General features: G+C 39.6%; 1 protein-coding gene across 2 annotated transcripts in view; it reads left to right on the top strand.

The window, feature by feature from the left end:
- The first annotated feature begins 471 nt into the window (after positions 1-471).
- The window catches only part of rbm45 (RNA binding motif protein 45), a 33,644-nt gene continuing 11,309 nt past the window's right edge, over positions 472-22,806 (top strand). The window contains exons 1-6 of one of the 2 annotated variants that reach the window (XM_061933366.1): positions 472-798; positions 8,251-8,373; positions 8,459-8,585; positions 8,648-8,791; positions 8,839-9,036; positions 12,229-12,358. In XM_061933366.1, the coding sequence (XP_061789350.1) occupies positions 517-798; positions 8,251-8,373; positions 8,459-8,585; positions 8,648-8,791; positions 8,839-9,036; positions 12,229-12,358 (1,004 nt within the window). In that variant the 5' untranslated portion in view covers positions 472-516. The remainder of the gene's footprint in view (positions 799-8,250; positions 8,374-8,458; positions 8,586-8,647; positions 8,792-8,838; positions 9,037-12,228; positions 12,359-22,806) is intronic. The other variant, XM_061933446.1, reaches the window with a different exon arrangement.

Consider the following 22,806-nt stretch of genomic DNA (forward strand, 5'->3'; position numbering starts at 1 on the left):
ATTTTTATAGTCTTTGGTATGACTCGGCCAGGGTTTCAACCCACAACCTACCGATCTCAGGGCGGACACTCTAACCACTAGGCCACTGAGTATATATATATATATATGTGTGTGTGTAATAAAATATGTATATATATATATATATATAGCTAGAATTCACTGAAAGTCAAGTATTTTTTATATATGTATATATATTTTAACCACGCCCCCCGCCCCACCCCCGACCACGCCCCCACCCCCCACCTCCCGAAATCGGAGGACTCAAGGTTGGCAAGTATGATATATATATATATATATATATATATATATATATATATATGTATGTATGTATATATAATGAATGAGTGAGGGGGAAATGAGTGAACTGTGGTTTACACTCCTATACGGTAGATGGCGGTAATGCGCCTATGACGTGGAGTGACCCCGTAATCAAGCAAGGAAAGGAAGAAGACGAAGGCATTAAGTGACGTCATCTCGGCGCATGCGTGGACGGACAGTGAGGAGCAGCAGGAGAAGATGGAGGACTCTTACCCCACAGCGCGACAAGGCACGGAGAACCTGGACGAGCCGCCCAACAGTCGCTTGTTCCTGGTCACCAGTCGCTCCATCAGCGAGGATGAGGTGCGGGAGAATTTCTGCGAGTTCGGGGAGATCCAGGGGATTTGGCTGGTGAAAGACAAGCAGACGAAGGAGTCCAAAGGGATTTGTTACGTCAAGTTCGCCAAATCGTCTCAGGCCTGCTTGGCCATGGAAGAAATGCACGGAAAGGTTCTGTCGGATGGAACCAAACCCATCAAGGTGAGCAACTTTAACTCATTGGACTTCATATTATATCATTTTAATTGACCATATCACATGCGCCACGGGCCAGCTCGTGCTAGTTAGCCGTTAGCTACTGTTAGCACAAAGGCTGCACGATTTTGAAAAAAACAAAAAAAAAACATTTATCCAAAATTGCGATTTGTGTTGTAATTTTTATATCGTGTGCAAATAAATACATACACCTCTGAAAATAAGGAGAGAAAAAAAAACGTGTCTTTTGCGGTTTGATTAAAACCTCAATGTCGATTCGATGTTGCAGCTCTACTTAGCATGCTTGCTCCTCATACACGTGACCATTTGAGTTTGGTTCATTTTTAAAATACTCAACAACTCGTTCAAAAGTACTAGTTTGACCGCTAACATGCAGGTAGTCTAGCTGAAGGGACATCAATGTTGCATACAAGTAGTAGCTGAAGGTACATCAATGTTGCACAAAATTAGTTGGTGAAGGTACATCAATGTTGCACAAAATTAGTTGTTGAAAGTACATCAATGTTGCAAAAAAGTAGTAGTAGCTGAAGGTACATCAATGTTGCACAAAAACAGTAGCTGAAGGTACATCAATGTTGCACAAAATTAGTTGGTGAATGTACATCAAAGTTGCACATAATTAGTTGTTGAAAGTACATCAATGTTGCAAAAAAGTAGTAGCTGAAGGTACATCAATGTTGCACAAAAACAGTAGCTGAAGGTACATCACTGTTGCACAAAATTAGTTGGTGAATGTACATCAAAGTTGCACATAATTAGTTGTTGAAAGTACATCAATGTTGCACAAAAGTAGTAGCTGAAGGTACATCAATGTTGCAAAAAAGTAGTAGCTGAATGTACATCAATGTTACACAAATTAGTTGTTGAAAGTACATTAATGTTGCATAAAAGTAGTAGCTGAAGGTACATCAATGTTGCACAAAATTAGTTGTTGAAAGTACATCAATGTTGCAAAAAAGTAGTAGCTGAAGGTACATCAATGTTGCACAAAAACAGTAGCTGAAGGTACATCAATGTTGCACAAAATTAGTTGGTGAATGTACATCAAAGTTGCACATAATTAGTTGTTGAAAGTACATCAATGTTGCAAAAAAGTAGTAGCTGAAGGTACATCAATGTTGCACAAAAACAGTAGCTGAAGGTACATCACTGTTGCACAAAATTAGTTGGTGAATGTACATCAAAGTTGCACATAATTAGTTGTTGAAAGTACATCAATGTTGCACAAAAGTAGTAGCTGAAGGTACATCAATGTTGCAAAAAAGTAGTAGCTGAATGTACATCAATGTTACACAAATTAGTTGTTGAAAGTACATTAATGTTGCATAAAAGTAGTAGCTGAAGGTACATCACTGTTGCACAAAATTAGTTGGTGAATGTACATCAAAGTTGCACATAATTAGTTGTTGAAAGTACATCCATGTTGCACAAAAGTAGTAGCTGAAGGTACATCAATGTTGCAAAAAAGTAGTAGCTGAATGTACATCAATGTTACACAAATTAGTTGTTGAAAGTACATTAATGTTGCATAAAAGTAGTAGCTGAAGGTACATCAATGTTGCACAAAATTAGTTGTTGAAAGTACATCAATGTTGCATAAAAGTAGTAGCTGAAGGTACATCAATGTTGCACAAAATTAGTTGTTGAAAGTACATCAATGTTGCATAAAAGTAGTAGTTGAAGGTACATAAGTGTTGCACAAAAGTAGTTGTTGAAGGTACATCAATGTTGCAGAAAATTAGTTGAAAGTACATCAATGTTGCAAAAAAGTAGTAGCTGAAGGTACATCAATGTTGCACAAAAAGAGTAGCTGAAGGTACATCAATGTTGCACAAAATTAGTTGTTGAAAGTACATCAATGTTGCATAAAAGTAGTTGTTGAAGGTACATCAATGTTGCACAAAAAGAGTAGCTGAAGGTACATCAATGTTGCACAAAATTAGTTGGTGAAAGTACATCAATGTTGCACAAAATTAGTTGGTGAATATACATCAATGTTGCACAAAATTAGTTGTTGAAAGTACATCAATGTTGCATAAAATAGTAGCTGAAGGTACATCAATGTTGCACAAAATTAGTTGGTGAAAGTACATCAATGTTGCATAAAAGTAGTAGCTGAAGGTACATCAATGTTGCATAAAAGTAGTAGCAGAAGGTACATCAATGTTGCACTAAATTAGTTGTTGAAAGTACATCAATGTTGCATAAAATAGTAGCTGAAGGTACATCAATGTTGCACAAAATTAGTTGGTGAAGGTACATCAATGTTGCACAAAATTAGTTGTTGAAAGTACATCAATGTTGCATAAAATAGTAACTGAAGGTACATCAATGTTGCACAAAATTAGTTGTTGAAAGTACATCAATGTTGCATAAAATAGTAACTGAAGGTACATCAATGTTGCACAAAATTAGTTGTTGAAAGTACATCAATGTTGCATAAAATAGTAGCTGAAGGTACATCAATGTTGCACAAAATTAGTTGTTGAAGGTACATCAATGTTGCACAAAATTAGTTGAAAGTACATCAATGTTGCAAAAAAGTAGTAGCTGAAGGTACATCAATGTTGCATAAAAGTAGTAGCTGAAGGTACATCAATGTTGCATAAAAGTAGTAGCTGAAGGTACATCAATGTTGCACAAAATTAGTTGGTGAAAGTACATCAATGTTGCATAAAAGTAGTAGCTGAAGGTACATCAATGTTGCACAAAATTAGTTGTTGAAAGTACATCAATGTTGCAAAAAAGTAGTAGCTGAAGGTACATCAGTGTTGCACAAATTTAGTTGGTGAATGTACACCAATGTTGCACAAAAGTAGTAGCTGAAGGTACATCAATGTTGCACAAATTTAGTTGGTGAATGTACATCAATGTTGCACAAAAGTAGTAGTTGAAGGTACATCAATGTTGCACAAAAGTAGTAGCTGTAGGTACATCAATGTTGCACAAAATTAGTTGGTGAATGTACATCAATGTTGCACAAAAGTAGTAGTTGAAGGTACATCAATGTTGCACAAAAGTAGTAGTTGAAGGTACATCAATGTTGCACAAAAGTAGTAGTTGAAGGTACATCAATGTTGCACAAATTAGTTGGTGAATGTACATCAATGTTGCATAAAAGTAGTAGCTGTAGGTACATCAATGTTGCACAAAATTAGTTGGTGAATGTACATCAATGTTGCACAAAAGTAGTAGTTGAAGGTACATCAATGTTGCACAAATTAGTTGGTGAATGTACATCAATGTTGCACAAAAGGAGTAGTTGAAGGTACATCAATGTTGCACAAATTAGTTGGTGAAGGTACATCAGTGTTGCACAAAAGTAGTAGCTGAAGGTACGTCAATGTTGCACAAAAGGAGTAGCTGAAGGTACATCAATGTTGCACAAATTAGTTGGTGAAGGTACATCAGTGTTGTACAAAAGTAGTAGCTGAAGGTACGTCAATGTTGCACAGAAGTAGTAGCTGAAGGTACATCAATGTTGCATAAAAGTAGTAGCTGAATGTACATCAATGTTGCACAAAATTAGTAGTTGAAGGTACATCAATGTTGCACAAAATTAGTTGGTGAATGTACATCAATGTTGCACAAAATTAGTAGTTGAAAGTACATCAATGTTGCATAAAAGTAGTAGCTGAAGGTACATCAATGTTGCACAAAATTAGTAGTTGAAAGTACATCAATGTTGCATAAAAGTAGTAGCTGAATGTACATCAATGTTGCACAAAATTAGTAGTTGAAGGTACATCAATGTTGCACAAAATTAGTTGGTGAATGTACATCAATGTTGCACAAAATTAGTAGTTGAAAGTACATCAATGTTGCATAAAAGTAGTAGCTGAAGGTACATCAATGTTGCACAAAATTAGTAGTTGAAAGTACATCAATGTTGCATAAAAGTAGTAGCTGAATGTACATCAATGTTGCACAAAATTAGTAGTTGAAGGTACATCAATGTTGCACAAAATTAGTTGGTGAATGTACATCAATGTTGCACAAAATTAGTTGTTGAAAGTACATCAATGTTGCATAAAGGTAGTAGTTGAAGGTACATCAATGTTGCACAAAAGTAGTTGTTGAAGGTACGTCAATGTTGCACAAAAGGAGTAGCTGAAGGTACATCAGTGTTGCACAAAAGTAGTTGGTGAAGGTACATCAATGTTGCACAAAAGGAGTAGTTGAAGGTACATCAATGTTGCACAAATTAGTTGGTGAATGTACATCAATGTTGCACAAAAGTAGTTGGTGAAAGTACACCAATGTTGCATAAAAGTAGTAGCTGAAGGTAAATCAATGTTGCTCAAAATTAGTTGGTGAATGCACATCAATGTTGCACAAAATTAGTAGTTGAAGGTACATCAATGTTGCACAAAATTAGTTGGTGAATGTACATCAATGTTGCATAAAAGTAGTAGCTGTAGGTACCGTATTTTCCGCACTATAAGGCGCACCGGATTATTAGCCGCACCTTCTATGAATTACATATTTCATAATTTTGTTCACCAATAAGCCGCCCCGGACTATAAGCCGCGCCTACGCTGCGCTAAAGTGAATGTCAAAAAAACAGTCAGATAGTTCAGTCAAACTTTAATAATATATTGAAAACCAGCGTTCTAACAACTCTGTCCCAAAATGTACGCAAATGTGCAATCACAAACATAGTAAAATTCAAAATGGTGTAGAACAATAGTAACATAATGTTGCTCGAACGTTAATGTCACAACACACAAAATAAACATAGCGCTCACCTTCTGAAGTTATTCTTCATTCGTAAATCCTTCGAATTCTTCGTCTTCGGTGTCCGAATTGAAAAGTTGCGCAAGCGTGGTATCCAAAATGGCCGGTTCCGTCTCGTAGAAGTCATCGGGAGTCAGTGTCGCTGTTGTTCTGTGAATCCTGCCTTCCGGAAAGCTCGGACCACAGTTGTGACCGAAATATCTGCCCAAGCATTTACGATCCACTGGCAAATGTTGGCGTATGTCGTCCGAGGCTGTCTGCCCGTCTTAGTGAAGGTGTGTTCGCCTTCGGAGCTGTGTGAAAAAAGCCACCCGGCCTCTTCGCGTAAACTTCCCTTAACCACTCGCTCATCTTTTCTTCATCCATCCCTTCGAGTTAGCTTTTATGATGACGCCGGCTGGAAAGGTCTCTTTTGGCAAGGTCTTCCTTTTGAATATCACCATGAGTGGAAGTTAGCATGGCAAGCTAGAACCACAGTGAAGGATGACTTCATTCCCTGTGGTGCGAATATTCACCATACGTGCTCCCGTTCCACAGTGCGGTTCACAGGAATATCAGTTGCTGTGAAATACGGTAGTAATCCGTGTGCGGATGGAGAGATTGCGTCTTTTTATGAACCGGATCGCTTAGTAGGAGCCATTTTGTGGTCTTTACAGATGTAAACAGGAAATGAAACGTACGGTGATATCCGCGCGTTTTTTCTTCTTCTTCCGGGGGCGGGTGAAGCGCTTCCTGTTCTATGGGGGCGGGTGAAGCGCTTCCTGTTCTATGGGGGCGGGTGCTTTCCTTGGCGGTTGCTTGCGTAGAAGAAGAAGCGCTTCCTGTTCTACCGGGAAAAAAGATGGCGGCTGTTTACCGAAGTTGCGAGATCGAAACTTTATGAAAATTAATCGTAATAAAGCGCACCGGGTTATAAGGCGCACTGTTAGCTTTTGAGAAAATTTGTGGTTTTTAGGTGCGCCTTATAGTGCGGAAAATACGGTACATCAATGTTGCACAAAATTAGTTGGTGAATGTACATCAATGTTGCATAAAAGTAGTAGCTGTAGGTACATCAATGTTGCACAAAATTAGTTGGTGAATGTACATCAATGTTGCACAAAAGTAGTAGTTGAAGGTACATCAATGTTGCACAAATTAGTTGGTGAAGGTACATCAATGTTGCACAAAAGGAGTAGTTGAAGGTACATCAATGTTGCACAAATTAGTTGGTGAATGTACATCAATGTTGCACAAAAGTAGTTGTTGAAGGTACGTCAATGTTGCACAAAAGTAGTAGCTGAAGGTACATCAGTGTTGCACAAAAGTAGTTGTTGAAGGTACATCAGTGTTGCACAAAAGTAGTTGTTGAATGTACATCAATGTTGCACAAAATTAGTTGCTGAATGTACATCAATGTTGCATAAAAGTAGTAGTTGAAGGTACATCAGTGTTGCACAAAATTAGTTGGTGAATGTACATCAATGTTGCACAAAATTAGTTGTTGAAGGTACATCAATGTTGCACAAAATTAGTTGTTGAAAGTACATCAATGTTGCACAAAATTAGTTGGTGAAAGTACATCAATGTTGCACAAAATTAGTTGTTGAAAGTACATCAATGTTGCACAAAATTAGTTGGTGAATGTACATCAATGTTGCATAAAAGTAGTAGCTGAAGGTACATCAATGTTGCACAAAATTAGTTGTTGAAAGTACATCAATGTTGCATACAAGTAGTAGTTGAAGGTACGTCAGTGTTGCACAAAATTAGTTGTTGTTAGTACATCAATGTTGCACAAAAGGAGTAGCTGAAGGTACATCAATGTTGCACGAAAGTAGTTGGTGAATGTACATCAATATTGCACAAAATTAGTTGTTGAAAGTACATCAATGTTGCACAAAATTAGTTGTTGAAAGTGCATCAATGTTGCATAAAAGTAGTAGCTGAAGGTACATCAATGTTGCTCAAAATTAGTTGGTGAATGCACATCAATGTTGCACAAAAGGAGTAGCTGAAGGTACATCAATGTTGCACAGAATTAGTTGGTGAATGTACATCAATGTTGCACAAAATTAGTTGTTGAAGGTACATCAATGTTGCACAAAATTAGTTGTTGAAAGTACATCAATGTTGCACAAAATTAGTTGGTGAAAGTACATCAATGTTGCACAAAATTAGTTGTTGAAAGTACATCAATGTTGCACAAAATTAGTTGGTGAATGTACATCAATGTTGCATAAAAGTAGTAGCTGAAGGTACATCAATGTTGCACAAAATTAGTTGTTGAAAGTACATCAATGTTGCACAAAATTAGTTGTTGAAAGTACATCAATGTTGCATACAAGTAGTAGTTGAATGTACGTCAGTGTTGCACAAAATTAGTTGGTGAAAGTACATCAATGTTGCATAAAAGTAGTAGTTGAAGGTACGTCAGTGTTGCACAAAATTAGTTGGTGAAAGTACATCAATGTTGCACAAAAGGAGTAGCTGAAGGTACATCAATGTTGCACAAAAGTAGTAGTTGAAGGTACATCAATGTTGCACAAAAGGAGTAGCTGAAGGTACATCAATGTTGCACAAAAGGAGTAGCTGAAGGTACATCAATGTTGCACAAAAGTAGTAGTTGAAGGTACATTAATGTTGCATAAAAGGAGTAGCTGAAGGTACATCAATGTTGCACAAAAGCGTGCCATCTGCTCACCTGCATGCTTGTTCCAGGTGTTTATCGCACAGTCGCGCTCGTCCACGAGCCACAGAGACGTGGAGGACGAGGAGCTGACCAGGATCTTTGTCATGATCCCCAAGACGTTCTCGGAGGAAGACCTGAAGAATACATTCAAGGTATGGAAACGTTGCAACACAACCCGTCTGAAGGTTTTCTCTCCTGGTCCCAAACGACCGTGTGGACTGCACTTGTGATTGCCAGGAGTACGGCGACATCGAGTATTGCGTCATCATCAAGAACAAGATGACAGGGGAGAGTAAAGGTCTGGGCTACGTGAGATACCACAAACCCTCCCAAGCTGCCGTGGCCATCGAGAACTGTGACAAAGGTAAGGTGGGGAGAAATGTGTGGATGGAGGTGTTTTTCTGGTCTTCACTGTGACGCTGGCAGCTTACAGAGCCATCTTGGCCGAGCCTCGCAGCAAGCCCCCAGCCTCAGAAGAGTACATGGGCGGGGCCACGTCCAGGAGCGACTACACGGGCGCCGCCACCGCCGCCGCCGCCGACTCCATGAACCAGTACCCCTTCACCATGAGTGCGTGCTCTCGATGAGTCTTGTTGACCCATCATCTCCTCCAATAGCCTCTCTCCTTCCACGTCCAGGCTCGGCAGAACCCACCAACTACACTGCAATGGACTACCGCTCCGGCGACTTCACCTGCTGCCTGATGGTGTCCACGCGAGCTGCGCTGACCCAGGAGCAGATCTTTAACCTCTTCGATATCATCCCGGGGATGGAATACTGTGAGCTGCAGCGTGACGCCTACGGGATGGGCAAAGGTCAGTGGTGCTTTACAGCAGGGCTCCCCAACCTTGTTTCCACCAGGGACCGGTTTTGATGTACCGTATTTTCCGCACTATTAGCCGCACCTAAAAACCACAAATTTACTCAAAAGCTGACAGTGCAACTTATAACCCGGTGCGCTTTATATATGGATTAATATTAAGATTCATTTTCATAAAGTTTCGGTCTCGCAACTACGGTAAACAGCCGCCATCTTTTTTCCCCGTAGAAGAGGAAGTGCTTCTTCTTGTACGCAAGCAACCGCCAAGGTAAGCACCCGCCCCCATAGAACAGGAAGCGCTTCTTCTTCTACTGTAAGCAACCACCCGCCCCAGTAGAAGAAGAAGAAGCGCGCAGATATTACGTTTCATTTCCTTTGTGTGTTTACATTTGTAAAGACCACAAAATGGCTCCTACTAAGCGACAGGTTTCCAGTTCATGAAAAGACGCAATCTCTCCATCCGCACACGGACTACTATTTCACAGCAACTGCCTAAAGACTTTCAAGAAAAGCTGGATACTTTCCGTGCATATTGTAAAAACAAGATAGCTGAAAAAAAGATCCGGCCAGAGAACATTATCAACATGGACGAGGTTCCACTGACTTTTGATATTCCTGTGAACCGCACTGTGGATACAACGGGAGCACGTACGGTGAATATTCGCACCACAGGGAATGAGAAGTCGTCCTTCACTGTGGTTCTAGCTTGCCATGTTAATGGCCAGAAACTTCCACCCATGGTGATATTCAAAAGGAAGACCTTGCCAAAAGAGACCTTTCCAGCCGGCGTCATCATAAAAGCTAACTCGAAGGGATGGATGAAGAAAAGATGAGCGAGTGGTTAAGGTAAGTTTAAGTTTACGCGAAGAGGCCGGGTGGCTTTTTTCACGCAGCTCCGTCCATGTTGATATACGACTCCATGCGCGCCCACATCACGCTGGTTTTTAATATATTATTAAAGTTTGACTGACCTATCTGACTGTTTTTTTGACATTCCCTTTAGCGCAGTTAGATGCGGCTTATAACATGGGGCGGCTTATAGGTGGACAAAGTTTTGAAATATGCCGTTCATTGAAGGCGCGGCTTATAACCCAGGGCGGCTTATGGTGCGGAAAATACGGTACGCATTATTTTCACGGACCGTCTTTTCACGTGTGGCAGATAAAAACAGCAAAAAAGTTAGCATGAAATATCAACACATTATAACGCGGAAATAATGGGAGCCCTGGACGTGTTTCTTTGCAAAAAGATGGTCGCCAGCACGTTGTTTGGTATATACTATATAGTAGGGGTGTAACGGTACTAGGGATGTCCCGATCCGATATTTGGATCGGATCGGCTGCCGATATTTGCCAAAAATTGCGTATCGGCAAGGCATGGGAAAATGCCGATCCAGTTTAAAAAAAAACAACTCCGGTCCGTGTTTTCCAACGCACCTATTTAAATAATACATTCCACTTTTCTGCTGCTCCGTAATATCCGCATTTTCCAGCACACCTTCAACACATCCACAGATCTGTGGATTCTCACGCAGTTGCTTTTAGCTGCTGGCATTACACGACAGGCTCTTCTCACTCTTTCCTGTCTCCCTCTCACAGACAGCGAGCGCACCTTCTTACACACGTCACATACTGTCACGTCATACGTCACATACTGTCACGTCATACGTCACATACGTATACGTCCTCTCCCAGCAGAGAGCGAGGTAGCGGCATGGCTAACGTTAGCTGTGATGCTAGCGCAGCCGCTAAGGTGCGCGCCTGCTCAAGCGTCCTCTGCGCACGGCAAATCTATGCCACGCACAAAATCAAATTAAAAAAATAAGCGCATAACAATTTTCGACACACGGACACGACAGAGACAACAGTTTTCGTCATCATTGTTCAAATATTGTGACGTCTGTCGAGACGCTTATCTCCATTCGGTGCCACACGTCCAGACTCCACACCATCAAAATGCCGAGGCAAACATTTCCACATCAACACCGTATGAAAAAATTAGTGATTTTTTTAGTTGTGATTTCCTTCTCTGCATGAAAGTTTAAAAGTAGCATATATTAATGCAGTATGAAGAAGAATGTTTTAATGTAGACATGCAAGCCTTGAAAGAAAATGTTGAAAATCAAGACTACATTTCCTGCAAATGGGTGCATTTCTACCCTATATTTTAACTTTAGATTTATTCTCATATCAAACTCTTTTGGCTGTCTTTTTGACACTTACATCCGGCACCCCCCTCCACACCCTGGATTATAAATAATGTAAATAATTCAATGTGATTATTTTGTGTGATGACTGTATTATGATGATAGTATATATCTGATAGTATATATCTGTATCATGAATCAATTTAAGTGGACAAGTGGAAAAACTTATTGGGGTGTTACCATTTAGTGGTCAATTGTACGGAATATGTACTTCACTGTGCAACCTACTAATAAAAGTCTCAATCAATCAATCAAAACACATAGAATCATCATACTGCTGTGATTATATGCATCAAGTGTTCATTCAAGGCTAAGGCAAAATATCGAGATATATTTTGTGTATCGCAATATGGCCTTAAAATATCGCAATATTAAAAAAAGGCCATATCGCCCAGCCCTAGTTCAATGATGCCATTTCTGTTTGTCATGTATAATTTTGTCTATTTTGTGTTTATCCTTGAATAAACAGGTCAGTTTCTTGTTACCAACCATTGTGTATTATTCAAACTCCCCTAATTCAGCTGGCTAGTTGTTATCAAGAGTACTAAAACCCTTTTCAACATGATTCTGACAACTAAGTAGGCTAAATAACTTTAAACTTTAATACATGCTCGGATAGGCCAGTATCGGTCAGTATCGGTCAGTATCGGTATCGGATCGGAAATGCAAAAACAATATCGGTATCGGATCGGAAGTGCAAAAACCTGGATCGGGACATCCCTAATATGTACTTACAATGTGTATATTGTACATATTACATATTGTTGTGAAGGTGTCTGTTACTACATTATATATAAATACTTGCAGTGTGTATATTGAACATATTACATGTTATGAAGGTGTCTGTTACTACATTATATATATACTTGCAGTGTGTATATAAAACATTGCTAACTAATTATAACGACTATTTGACAAACGACGATTTGATTAATGACTACTTCCTGCTTTTCATGGCTTGTTGTGTTGGCCAACCTACAGGTCACGCTCTGATTCGCTACACAAACCTGGGATCAGCTGTTTATGCCAAAGAAAAACTGAATGGCTTTGAGTATCCTCCCAACAACAGACTGCTGGTCAGCTTTATGGATGATGGAGAAGATCGCAACAGGTGCGCACACACACACGTACACATATACATACATACATATACACACACTAGGGATGTAACGGTATCAAATGTCACAGTACGATATCACGGTATTAAGGCCACAGTATGATATTATTGTGATATGTCTAAAAAAAAAGATTTTAAAATGTTATAGTGTGTAAAATGAAGTGTGAGGAATCTTTAGGATGAACACACATACTGTAATGGAACACAAACATAATGCTCAAAGGTTCTAATATTTATTACTTAATTAATTTAAAGTGCAAATAATCGTGTAGGGACATCCACTGTTTCAAGCAAATATAACTTACAGTTGATGTCTTTAAAGTATCAGTAGAGTGTAAAAACAAGTTGACTTCATTGTGTCCATTAAACAAAAACAATTGATTTTAAAATCCACAAAGTATGTAAAAATAACTTCTAAACATCACAAAATGCCACAAATTCAGTCGACCATTTTGAATATTCCGCTCCGAACACCTTGGGTAATTCCCGTACATTCTATATCAGTGTAGTCATACTTCTGCACTCTGACCACATTATTAGGTCAGTCATACTGGAAATATGCAAACATTGTAAATATGTGCCGTTTATCATTCACAATCCTTATGTTAGACAAGAACACATGTTTTTATGCATTCTAAATGGTTAATAAATATCCAACAATTGAGTCAAAAGATTGTCATTATACTCTCTAAAAACATCCAGAAAGTACCAACAATATTCCATTTACATGTCATGACCTGAAAATTAACCAAATATGAGTGATATTGTTATTATAAGTACTCTGAGCCAGCGGCTGCTTCTGCTTGGTCTTAAACGTTGTTATTCGCATGTGAATAATGCTGTATAATAGACTGTATTTATGTTATTCACATGTGAATAATGCTGTATAATAGACTGTACTTATATTATTCACATGTGAATAATGCTGTATAATAGACTGTATTTATATTATTCACATGTGAATAATTCTGTATAATAGACTGTATTTATATTATTCACATGTGAATAATGCTGTATAATAGACTGTATTTTTATTATTCGCATGTGAATAATGCTGTATAATAGACTGTATTTTTATTATTCGCATTTGAATAATGTTGTATAATAGACTGTATTTATATTATTCACATGTGAATAATGCTGTATAACAGACTGTATTTATATTATTTCATTTCGGGAGAACATCCGCACCGTAACACAATATAAACACAACAGAACAAATATCCAGAACCCTTTGTAGCACTAACTCTTCCAGGACGCTACAAGGTGTGTGTGTGTGTGTGTGTGTGTGGGGGGGAGGTTTGGTGGTAGCGGGGGTGTATTTTGTAGTGTACCGGAAGAGTTAGTGCTGCAAAGGATTCTGGGTATTTGTCCTGTTGTGTTTATGTTGTGTTACGGTGAGGATGTTCTCCCGAAATGTGTTTGTCATTCTTGTTTGGTGTGGATTCACAGTGTGGCGTATATTTCTAACAGTGTTAAAGTTTTTATACCGGCACCCTCAGTGCAACCTGTATGGCTGTTGATGAAGTATGCGTTGCATTCACTCGTTTGTGCATACAGAAGCCGCACATATCTTGTGACTGGGTCTGAACGATGTTAGAATGGATGAAAGGCGGACGTGACGATAGCTCGTAGAAGACGTTAAAGGTTAATTTGTTCAACCTCGGCCCACGGCTTTGTTCAGTTTTAAATTTTGGCCCACTCTGTATTTGAGTTTGACACCCCTGCTTTAGAGGTTTTAATACAGTGGCACTCAATGCCTCTCTAGCATTTCATCTCTGGCTTGGTGATGGCCATAAGCTGCCGGTATGCTGGCACCATGTGACTTTTGCAGCTCAATCGGGCTTAGGAACTTGGACAAGAGGAGGTTCTCTTTGGCCAAGTAACACACAGTCCGCAGCTGGGTAATAACACTGTCTTTACTTGCCTCCTCTGCTCTTTTCAGAGCGCCAAAAAAGCTGCTCGACCCCAGCCGATTCGGCCAACTTCTGAACTGATTGTTGTGAGAGTAGCGTGGGGTGTGTGTGTGTTCCTTTAAGAATGGCAGTATGTGGTGTAAGTGAGTGAGCGAGTTAAAGGAGAGGGAGCGGTAGCACAGTGGATGTCCGGTTGGCTTTGTGGAAAACATAAATAAAGAGTTGTAACAAATCGACGGCCTCGTCATTCCGACCAAAGAGCAGAAGTCTTGTTACCCCCGACATTACATCGGCTCTAGAGGGAACGTTTCCCCCGCACTCCTCGACCACGGTCTGGGAGCCAACAAGCAGGATGTAACAAGAGGTTTCTTGGTGCCTGGTGAGGCTGGATCTTTGAAAATCAGTACACCGGGTAGTAAAGGAGTTATTTTTCTTAGCTTTTTCTATACATGGCGTGCAAAACCTATTTCCTTTTTTTATATATATATATATATATATATATATATATATATATATATATATATATATATATATATATATATACCGGTGTGTATATATATATACACAGTAAATTAGAATATTTGGAAAAACTTGATTTATTTCAGTAATTGCATTCAAAAGGTGTAACTTGTACATTATATGTATTCATTGCACACAGACTGATGCATTCAAATGTTTATTTCATTTAATTTTGATTTGAAGTGGCAACAAATGAAAATCCAAAATTCCGTGTGTCACAAAATTAGAATATTACTTAAGGCTAATACAAAAAAGGGATTTTTAGAAATGTTGGCCAACTGAAAAGTATGAAAATGAAAAATATGAGCATGTACAATACTCAATACTTGGTTGGAGCTCCTTTTGCCTCAATTACTGCGTTAATGCGGCGTGGCATGGAGTCGATGAGTTTCTGGCACTGCTCAGGTGTTATGAGAGCCCAGGTTGCTCTGATAGTGGCCTTCAACTCTTCTGCGTTTTTGGGTCTGGCATTCTGCATCTTCCTTTTCACAATACCCCACAGATTTTCTATGGGGCTAAGGTCAGGGGAGTTGGCGGGCCAATTTAGAACAGAAATACCATGGTCCGTAAACCAGGCACGGGTAGATTTTGCGCTGTGTGCAGGCGCCAAGTCCTGTTGGAACTTGAAATCTCCATCTCCATAGAGCAGGTCAGCAGCAGGAAGCATGAAGTGCTCTAAAACTTGCTGGTAGACGGCTGCGTTGACCCTGGATCTCAGGAAACAGAGTGGACCGACACCAGCAGATGACATGGCACCCCAAACCATCACCCAACCATGCAAATTTTGCATTTCCTTTGGAAATCGAGGTCCCAGAGTCTGGAGGAAGACAGGAGAGGCACAGGATCCACGTTGCCTGAAGTCTAGTGTAAAGTTTCCACCATCAGTGATGGTTTGGGGTGCCATGTCATCTGCTGGTGTCGGTCCACTCTGTTTCCTGAGATCCAGGGTCAACGCAGCCGTCTACCAGCAAGTTTTAGAGCACTTCATGCTTCCTGCTGCTGACCTGCTCTATGGAGATGGAGATTTCAAGTTCCAACAGGACTTGGCGCCTGCACACAGCGCAAAATCTACCCGTGCCTGGTTTACGGACCATGGTATTTCTGTTCTAAATTGGCCCGCCAACTCCCCTGACCTTAGCCCCATAGAAAATCTGTGGGGTATTGTGAAAAGGAAGATGCAGAATGCCAGACCCAAAAACGCACTTCAAATCATCAAAATTAAATGAAATAAACATTTGAATGCATCAGTCTGTGTGCAATGAATAAATATAATGTACAAGTTACACCTTTTGAATGCAATTACTGAAATAAATCAAGTTTTTCAAAATATTCTAATTTACTGGCTTTTACCTGTATGTATATATATATTTTTATTTCCATCTTTATAAGTCAGCCATTTGCTGAAAAGTGGCTCCTGAAGCCACTTTTCATTGAAGCTTTGCTTCTTGGGTTTATTGCTCTCCATGACCAAAACAATCACGCCTAATTTAAAAGGAAAGTAATATTTTATCTGAGTTTGCTTTTGATTTTTGTTTGGTTTTGTATCGTGTGGTTATATTTATATGGTGATTAATATTCTGTGACTGTAAATTGTTGGCTTGTTGATGCGTTTATTTGTTTCTGATTTGTGTAGTTATAATTAGAGATGTCCGATAATATCGGACTGCCGATATTACCGGCCGATAAATGCTTTAAAATGTAGTATCGGAAATTATCGGTATCGGTTTCAAAAAGTAAAATGTATGACTTTTTAAAACGCCGCTGTGTACATGGACGTAGGGAGAAGTACAGAGCACCAATAAACCTTAAAGGCACTGCCTTTGCGTGCCGTCCCAATCACATAACATCTACGGCTTTTCACACACACAAGTGAATGCAAAGCATACTTGGTCAATAGCCATACAGGTCACACCGAGGGTGGCCGTATAAACAACTTTAACACTGTTACAAATATGCGCCCCACTGTGAACCCACACCAAACAAGAATGACAAACACATTTCGGGAGAACATCCGCACCGTAACACAACATAAACACAACAGAACAAATACCCAGAACCCCTTGCAGCACTAACTCCTCTGGGATGCTACAATATATACCCCCTCCCAACCCTGCCCACCTCAACGTCCACATGCTCTCTCAGGTAGAGCATGTCCCAAATTCCAAGCTGCTGTTTTGAGGCATGTTAAAAAAAATAATGCACTTTGTGAATTCAATAATAACTAGTCCTAAGTGTCCCAATACTTTTGTCAAGTTTTAGTCCCAAGTGTCCCAATACTTTTGTCTACTTTTAGTCTGAAGTGTCCCAAGACTTTTGTCTAGTGTACCTACCTTGTCTGCATTGTGTGGGCACGTTGGTGCTTCCTGCTTTTAAGCAGCCATCTTAAAAAAAACAGCAGCGCAGCAGCATCAGCGCAGCGGTTCTTTGAAGGCTCATAAAATCAAAACCGGAGCAGTTAGAAAAATTATTTCGATAACTTTTATTTGGAAGGGTTCAATCTCTCTCCTGAGTTATTTTGAAGCTGATACGACAAACGCGCTCAGAGGAGATAATGTTTGAAGAGAAGTGACCGGTTTATAAAAAAAATTTGTTTTGAAGGGGAAATTGCAAACATCCTGTTGATTTTTGCTGGGGGTTGTCAATATATGAAATGTAGGTCTAAGTGAGACCTACATAGAGGTTTTTTTTTTTTTTCATGTCTCTCCGACCTTCCCAGTGGGAGTTACAGGCAGTTTTGTCATTTTTTTTCTTCCGAGGAGCAGTTTTTTCTGCGGTTTTTGATTTGGTGTTAGGTTTTTTTATTAGATCGCAATTTTTGCCAGTCCTGATGTGTGTGTTCAGTTTGGTGAGTTTTGAAGCATGTTAAGAGGGTGAAAATACAGCTCAAAGAGGCAAAAGTTACTGTTTTTAGTACTTGTTTGTCTTGAAGGGGGAATTGCCAACTTCCTGTTGATTTTTGCCCGAGGAAATTAATTAATGAAAAGTAGGTCTAAGTAAGACCTACATAGAGGTTTTTGTTTCATGTCTCTACAACATTCGTACTGGGAGTTATAAGCAGTTTTCTTTCTAGGGGGCGCTAGAGCGCAATTTTGAGTTTTGGGGTTTGGTTTTTTGTGTAAAATTTGGTGAGTTTTGAAGCATGCTAAGGGGGTCAAATTACAGCGCAAAGTTGCGGAAGAATAATAATAATAAAACCTTACAAATTCAATAGGTCCTTATGTCCCATTGCATAAGGACTCCCTTTGGGAGTCCTTATACAATGGGCCATGCGGGCCCTAAATATGGCAGTGCCATGTTGGCATTTCTTTCCATAATTTGAGTTGATTTATTTTGGAAAACCCTTGTTACATTGTTTAATGCATCCAGCGGGGCATCACAACAAAATTAGGCATAATAATGTTTTAATTCCATGACTGTATATATCGATATCGGTATCGGCAATTAAGAGTTGGACAATATCGGAATATTGGATATCGGCAAAAAAGCCATTATCGGACATCTCTAGTTATAATTATATGCTTTTACCGTATTTTCCGCACCATAAGCCGCCCTGGTTTATAAGCCGCGCCTTCAATGAACGGCATATTTCAAAACTTTGTCCACCTATAAGCCGCCCCGTGTTGTAAGCCGCATCTAACTGCGCTAAAGGAATGTCAAAAAAACAGTCAGATAGGTCAGTCAAACTTTAATAATATATTAAAAACCAGCGTGATGTGGGCGCGCATGGAGTCGTATATCAACATGGACGGAGCTGCGTGAAAAAAGCCACCCGGCCTCTTCGCGTAAACTTAAACTTACCTTAACCACTCGCTCATCTTTTCTTCATCCATCCATCCCTTCGAGTTAGCTTTTATGATGACGCCGGCTGGAAAGGTCTCTTTTGGCAAAGTCTTCCTTTTGAATATCACCATGGGTGGAAGTTTCTGGCCATTAGCATGGCAAGCTAGAACCACAGTGAAGGATGACTTCTCATTCCCTGTGGTGCGAATATTCACCGTACGTGCTCCCGTTGTATCCACAGTGCGGTTCACAGGAATATCAAAAGTCAGTGGAACCTCGTCCATGTTGATAATGTTCTCTGGCCGGATCTTTTTTTCAGCTATCTTGTTTTTACAATATGCACGGAAAGTAGCCAGCTTTTCTTGAAAGTCTTTAGGCAGTTGCTGTGAAATAGTAGTCCGTGTGCGGATGGAGAGATTGCGTCTTTTCATGAACCGGAAACCTGTCGCTTAGTAGGAGCCATTTTGTGGTCTTTACAGATGTAAACACACAAAGGAAATGAAACGTAATATCCGCGCGCTTCTTCTTCTTCTTCTACGCGGGCGGGTGGTTGCTTACAGTAGAAGAAGAAGCGCTTCCTGTTCTATGGGGGCGGGTGCTTACCTTGGCGGTTGCTTGCGTAGAAGAAGAAGCACTTCCTCTTCTACGGGGAAAAAGATGGCGGCTGTTTACCGTAGTTGCGAGACCGAAACTTTATGAAAATGAATCTTAATATTAATCCATATATAAAGCGCACCGGGTTATAAGCCGCACTGTCAGCTTTTGAGTAAATTTGTGGTTTTTAGGTGCGGCTAATAGTGCGGAAAATACGGTAATTGTATTGAGTTTGTGGACCCCAGGAAGACTAGTGAGTTGTTGTGGCAACCAGCTAATGAGGATACTTAATAAAAATCTAATCAAATCAAATACCAGAAATGCAGTATTTGTCATCGATTAAAACTTTCAGCAAATCAAAATTTAAGAAATTTTACAGGAAAGCTCATTACTTCGAAGTTGACCAATAAAAATGCAATAAAGGGGGACGGAAATGTGACCAGGCAAATATAAACAAAACAAAACACCGGCAGAAAGCGATAATCGGTTTTAAAAAAATGTAATTTTGACCCAGAGAAGGCGGGGTCGGTAAAAAAAAAAAATAATCTCATACCTGCCAACTACTCCGGTTTTCCCGTAATCCGTACGGTTTTCATCAACCTATTCCGGGTTACGGTTGCAGTGATAAAAAATACGTTTTTCATTAATTTAAAAAAAAAAAGGGTGAAAACTACGCGAATTGCACCTTGTGCAGACAAGATTTTTCGATCGGACACGGAGGAATTAGCGATGTAAAAGACCACGTTGGGACAAAAAAAACACAAGTCTAATGCCGTTGCTAGCGATACAAGTGGAAAACTTTCAACGTTTTTCGTCGCCCAAACAGATTCTTTGGATGTGATAAATGCCGAAGTTTTATTTACGGAGGCAATAATTGAGCATGGACTTCCAATCGCACTGGCTGATCACATGGGACAGTTAAATGTTTGTAATGCAACCTTTAAAAATCATTACGCGGTGATCGCGGTCCCAAAAATAAACTTTTCTTGCATGATAATGTCCAGAAAAATTCGCTTTATATTACTATAGAGTCCTTTTAACGAATGAGTTTGATGGTTTATCACAAACCTTAAATGAAAGAAGTCCTTTGTTCTCCTGCACCATGCATGCGCTTTGGCCTTGCTTCGTGTTTGGTGCGCAATCCTGTCGGCTGTATTTCACAGCACGACATACTGTTAAAAGTGTTTATACTATTTATGCTTTCAAGTCCAAGTTGAAGAAATCTTGTTAAATGTTGACAGCATAACTACCAAAATACAGAAGTATGTCCTTAATATTTTTGCAGTGCTATTTCTGTTGAAAAGTTCAAATGATTACATTAGAGATGTGATGTACCACTTTTCAAGTGTCTGATGGCTTAAATTCATTTTCATTAATTTTTCATATTTTGAATTCTTTTGAAAGGCTTACAAAAAAACTACATTTGAATTGTAATTCCATGCTATTGACAGGACTATTAATTGTAATGAAGTTAGCTTACCATGTTTACAGTATGATAATTGTGATAGAAATGTGAATTTTAGGCACAGAATATTTTTTACAATTGAACAAGGCAGTAGATTATACAAGCTTGGACAGAAAGTTAATAATGACACCAATTTTTTTTTGAATGGAATTGTTTAGTACTGTTTTACCATTTGTTTACTGTAAAAGGTGTTTATACTTTCAATTAACAAATTGAAGTCTTGTGAAAGGTTGACAGGATAACTGGCATTAACTGTCAAAATAATTTCAAACTATTGAAGTTAGCTTACAGAATAAACATGTCAATCAACCCATATGATTTTTGCTGTAATATTTTTGTTTTGAAAAGTCACTGTGACTGATAGAAAAGTGATGGTTTTAGCAACATTTTAACCTGTCTGAATGCTAATAATCATTTTGCGTCGGGGGGGCGAAGCCCTGAACCCTCCACCAGGACTTTGTCCTGGACCTACCGGGGCCTGCGGCCCTTGGACCCTGGCTACTAGGTTTTTCTGATTTCAAAAGTTGGCAGGTATGTAATCTGTGTCCCGGGGATGCGCGGACTTCCGGAAATGCGCGTCCTTTTTGATTTCAATGCGTAAAAAGACACAAAAAGTGCGTTAACGCCAACACTGCCCTGCCTTCTACCTGAGTGCAGCTGGACAGGCTCCGCCCCCTCCTTTCCAACGACATGGAGAGATAGCGGTGGAAAAATAGATAACGGATTGAGGAAGTATCAAGTAGCTTTGAGTTGACTCATATTTTACTGCGACACTGGATCTGTGTCGCCTTGGAAACGCTGGAGACGAAAGTGGCGTGCTTTGCTTTGCGGAACGCAGAACTTTCTCGCCTCCGCCAAATAAGTTATGTTTGTCTTAGGGATGTCCCGATCCGATATTTGGATCGGATCGGCTGCCGATATTTGCCAAAAATTGTGTATCGGCAAGGCATGGGAAAATGCCGATCCAGATCCAGTTTTAAAAAAAAAACTCCGGTCCGTGTTTTCCAACGCACCGATTTAAATAATACATTCCACTTTTCTGCTGATCCGTAATTTCCGTTCCGCATTTTCCAGCACACCTTAAACACATCCACAATTCTCACGCAGTTGCTTTTAGCTGCTGGTATTACACGACAGGCTCTTCTTACTCTTTCCTGTGTCTCCCTCTCACAGACAGCAAGCGCACCTTCTTACACACGTCACATACTGTCACGACATACGTCACATACGTATACGTCCTCTCCCAGCAGAGAGCGAGGTAGCGGCTTTGCTAACGTTAGCTGTGATGCTAGCACAGCCGCTAAGGTGCGCGCCTGCTCAAGCGTCCTCTGCGCACGGCAAATCTATGCCACGCACAAAATCAAATAAAAAAATAAGCGCATGACAATTTTCGACACACGGACACGACAGAGACAACAGTTTTCGTCATCATTGTTCAAATATTGTGACGTCTGTCGAGACGCTTATCTCCATTCGGTGCCACACGTCCACTCCATCAAAATGCTGAGGCAAAAATTTCCACATCAACACCGTATGAAAAAATTAGTGATTTTTTTTAGTTGTGATTTCCTTCTCTGCATGAAAGTTTAAAAGTAGCATATATTAATGCAGTATGAAGAAGAATGTTTTAATGTAGACATGCAAGCCTTGAAAGAACATTTTGAAAATCAAGACTAAATTTCCTGCAAATGGGTGCATTTCTACCCTATATTTTAACTTTAGATTTATTCTCATATCAAACTCTTTTGGCTGTCTTTTTGACACTTACATCTGGCGCCCCCCTCCACACCCTGGATTATAAATAATGTAAATAATTCAATGTGATTATCTTGTGTGATGACTGTATTATGATGATAGTATATATCTGATAGTATATATCTGTATCATGAATCAATTTAAGTGGACCCCGACTTAAACAAGTTGAAAAACTTATTGGGGTGTTACCATTTAGTGGTCAATTGTACGGAATATGTACTTCACTGTGCAACCTACTAATAAAAGTCTCAATCAATCAATCAAAACACACAGAATCATCATACTGCTGTGATTATATGCATCAAGTGTTCATTCAAGGCTAAGGCAAAATATCGAGATATATATTGTGTATCGCAATATGGCCTTAAAATATCGCAATATTTAAAAAAGGCCATATCGCCCAGCCCTAGTTT

This window comes from Nerophis lumbriciformis, linkage group LG02 (assembly GCF_033978685.3).
Source record: "Nerophis lumbriciformis linkage group LG02, RoL_Nlum_v2.1, whole genome shotgun sequence".
NCBI lineage: Eukaryota > Metazoa > Chordata > Actinopteri > Syngnathiformes > Syngnathidae > Nerophis > Nerophis lumbriciformis.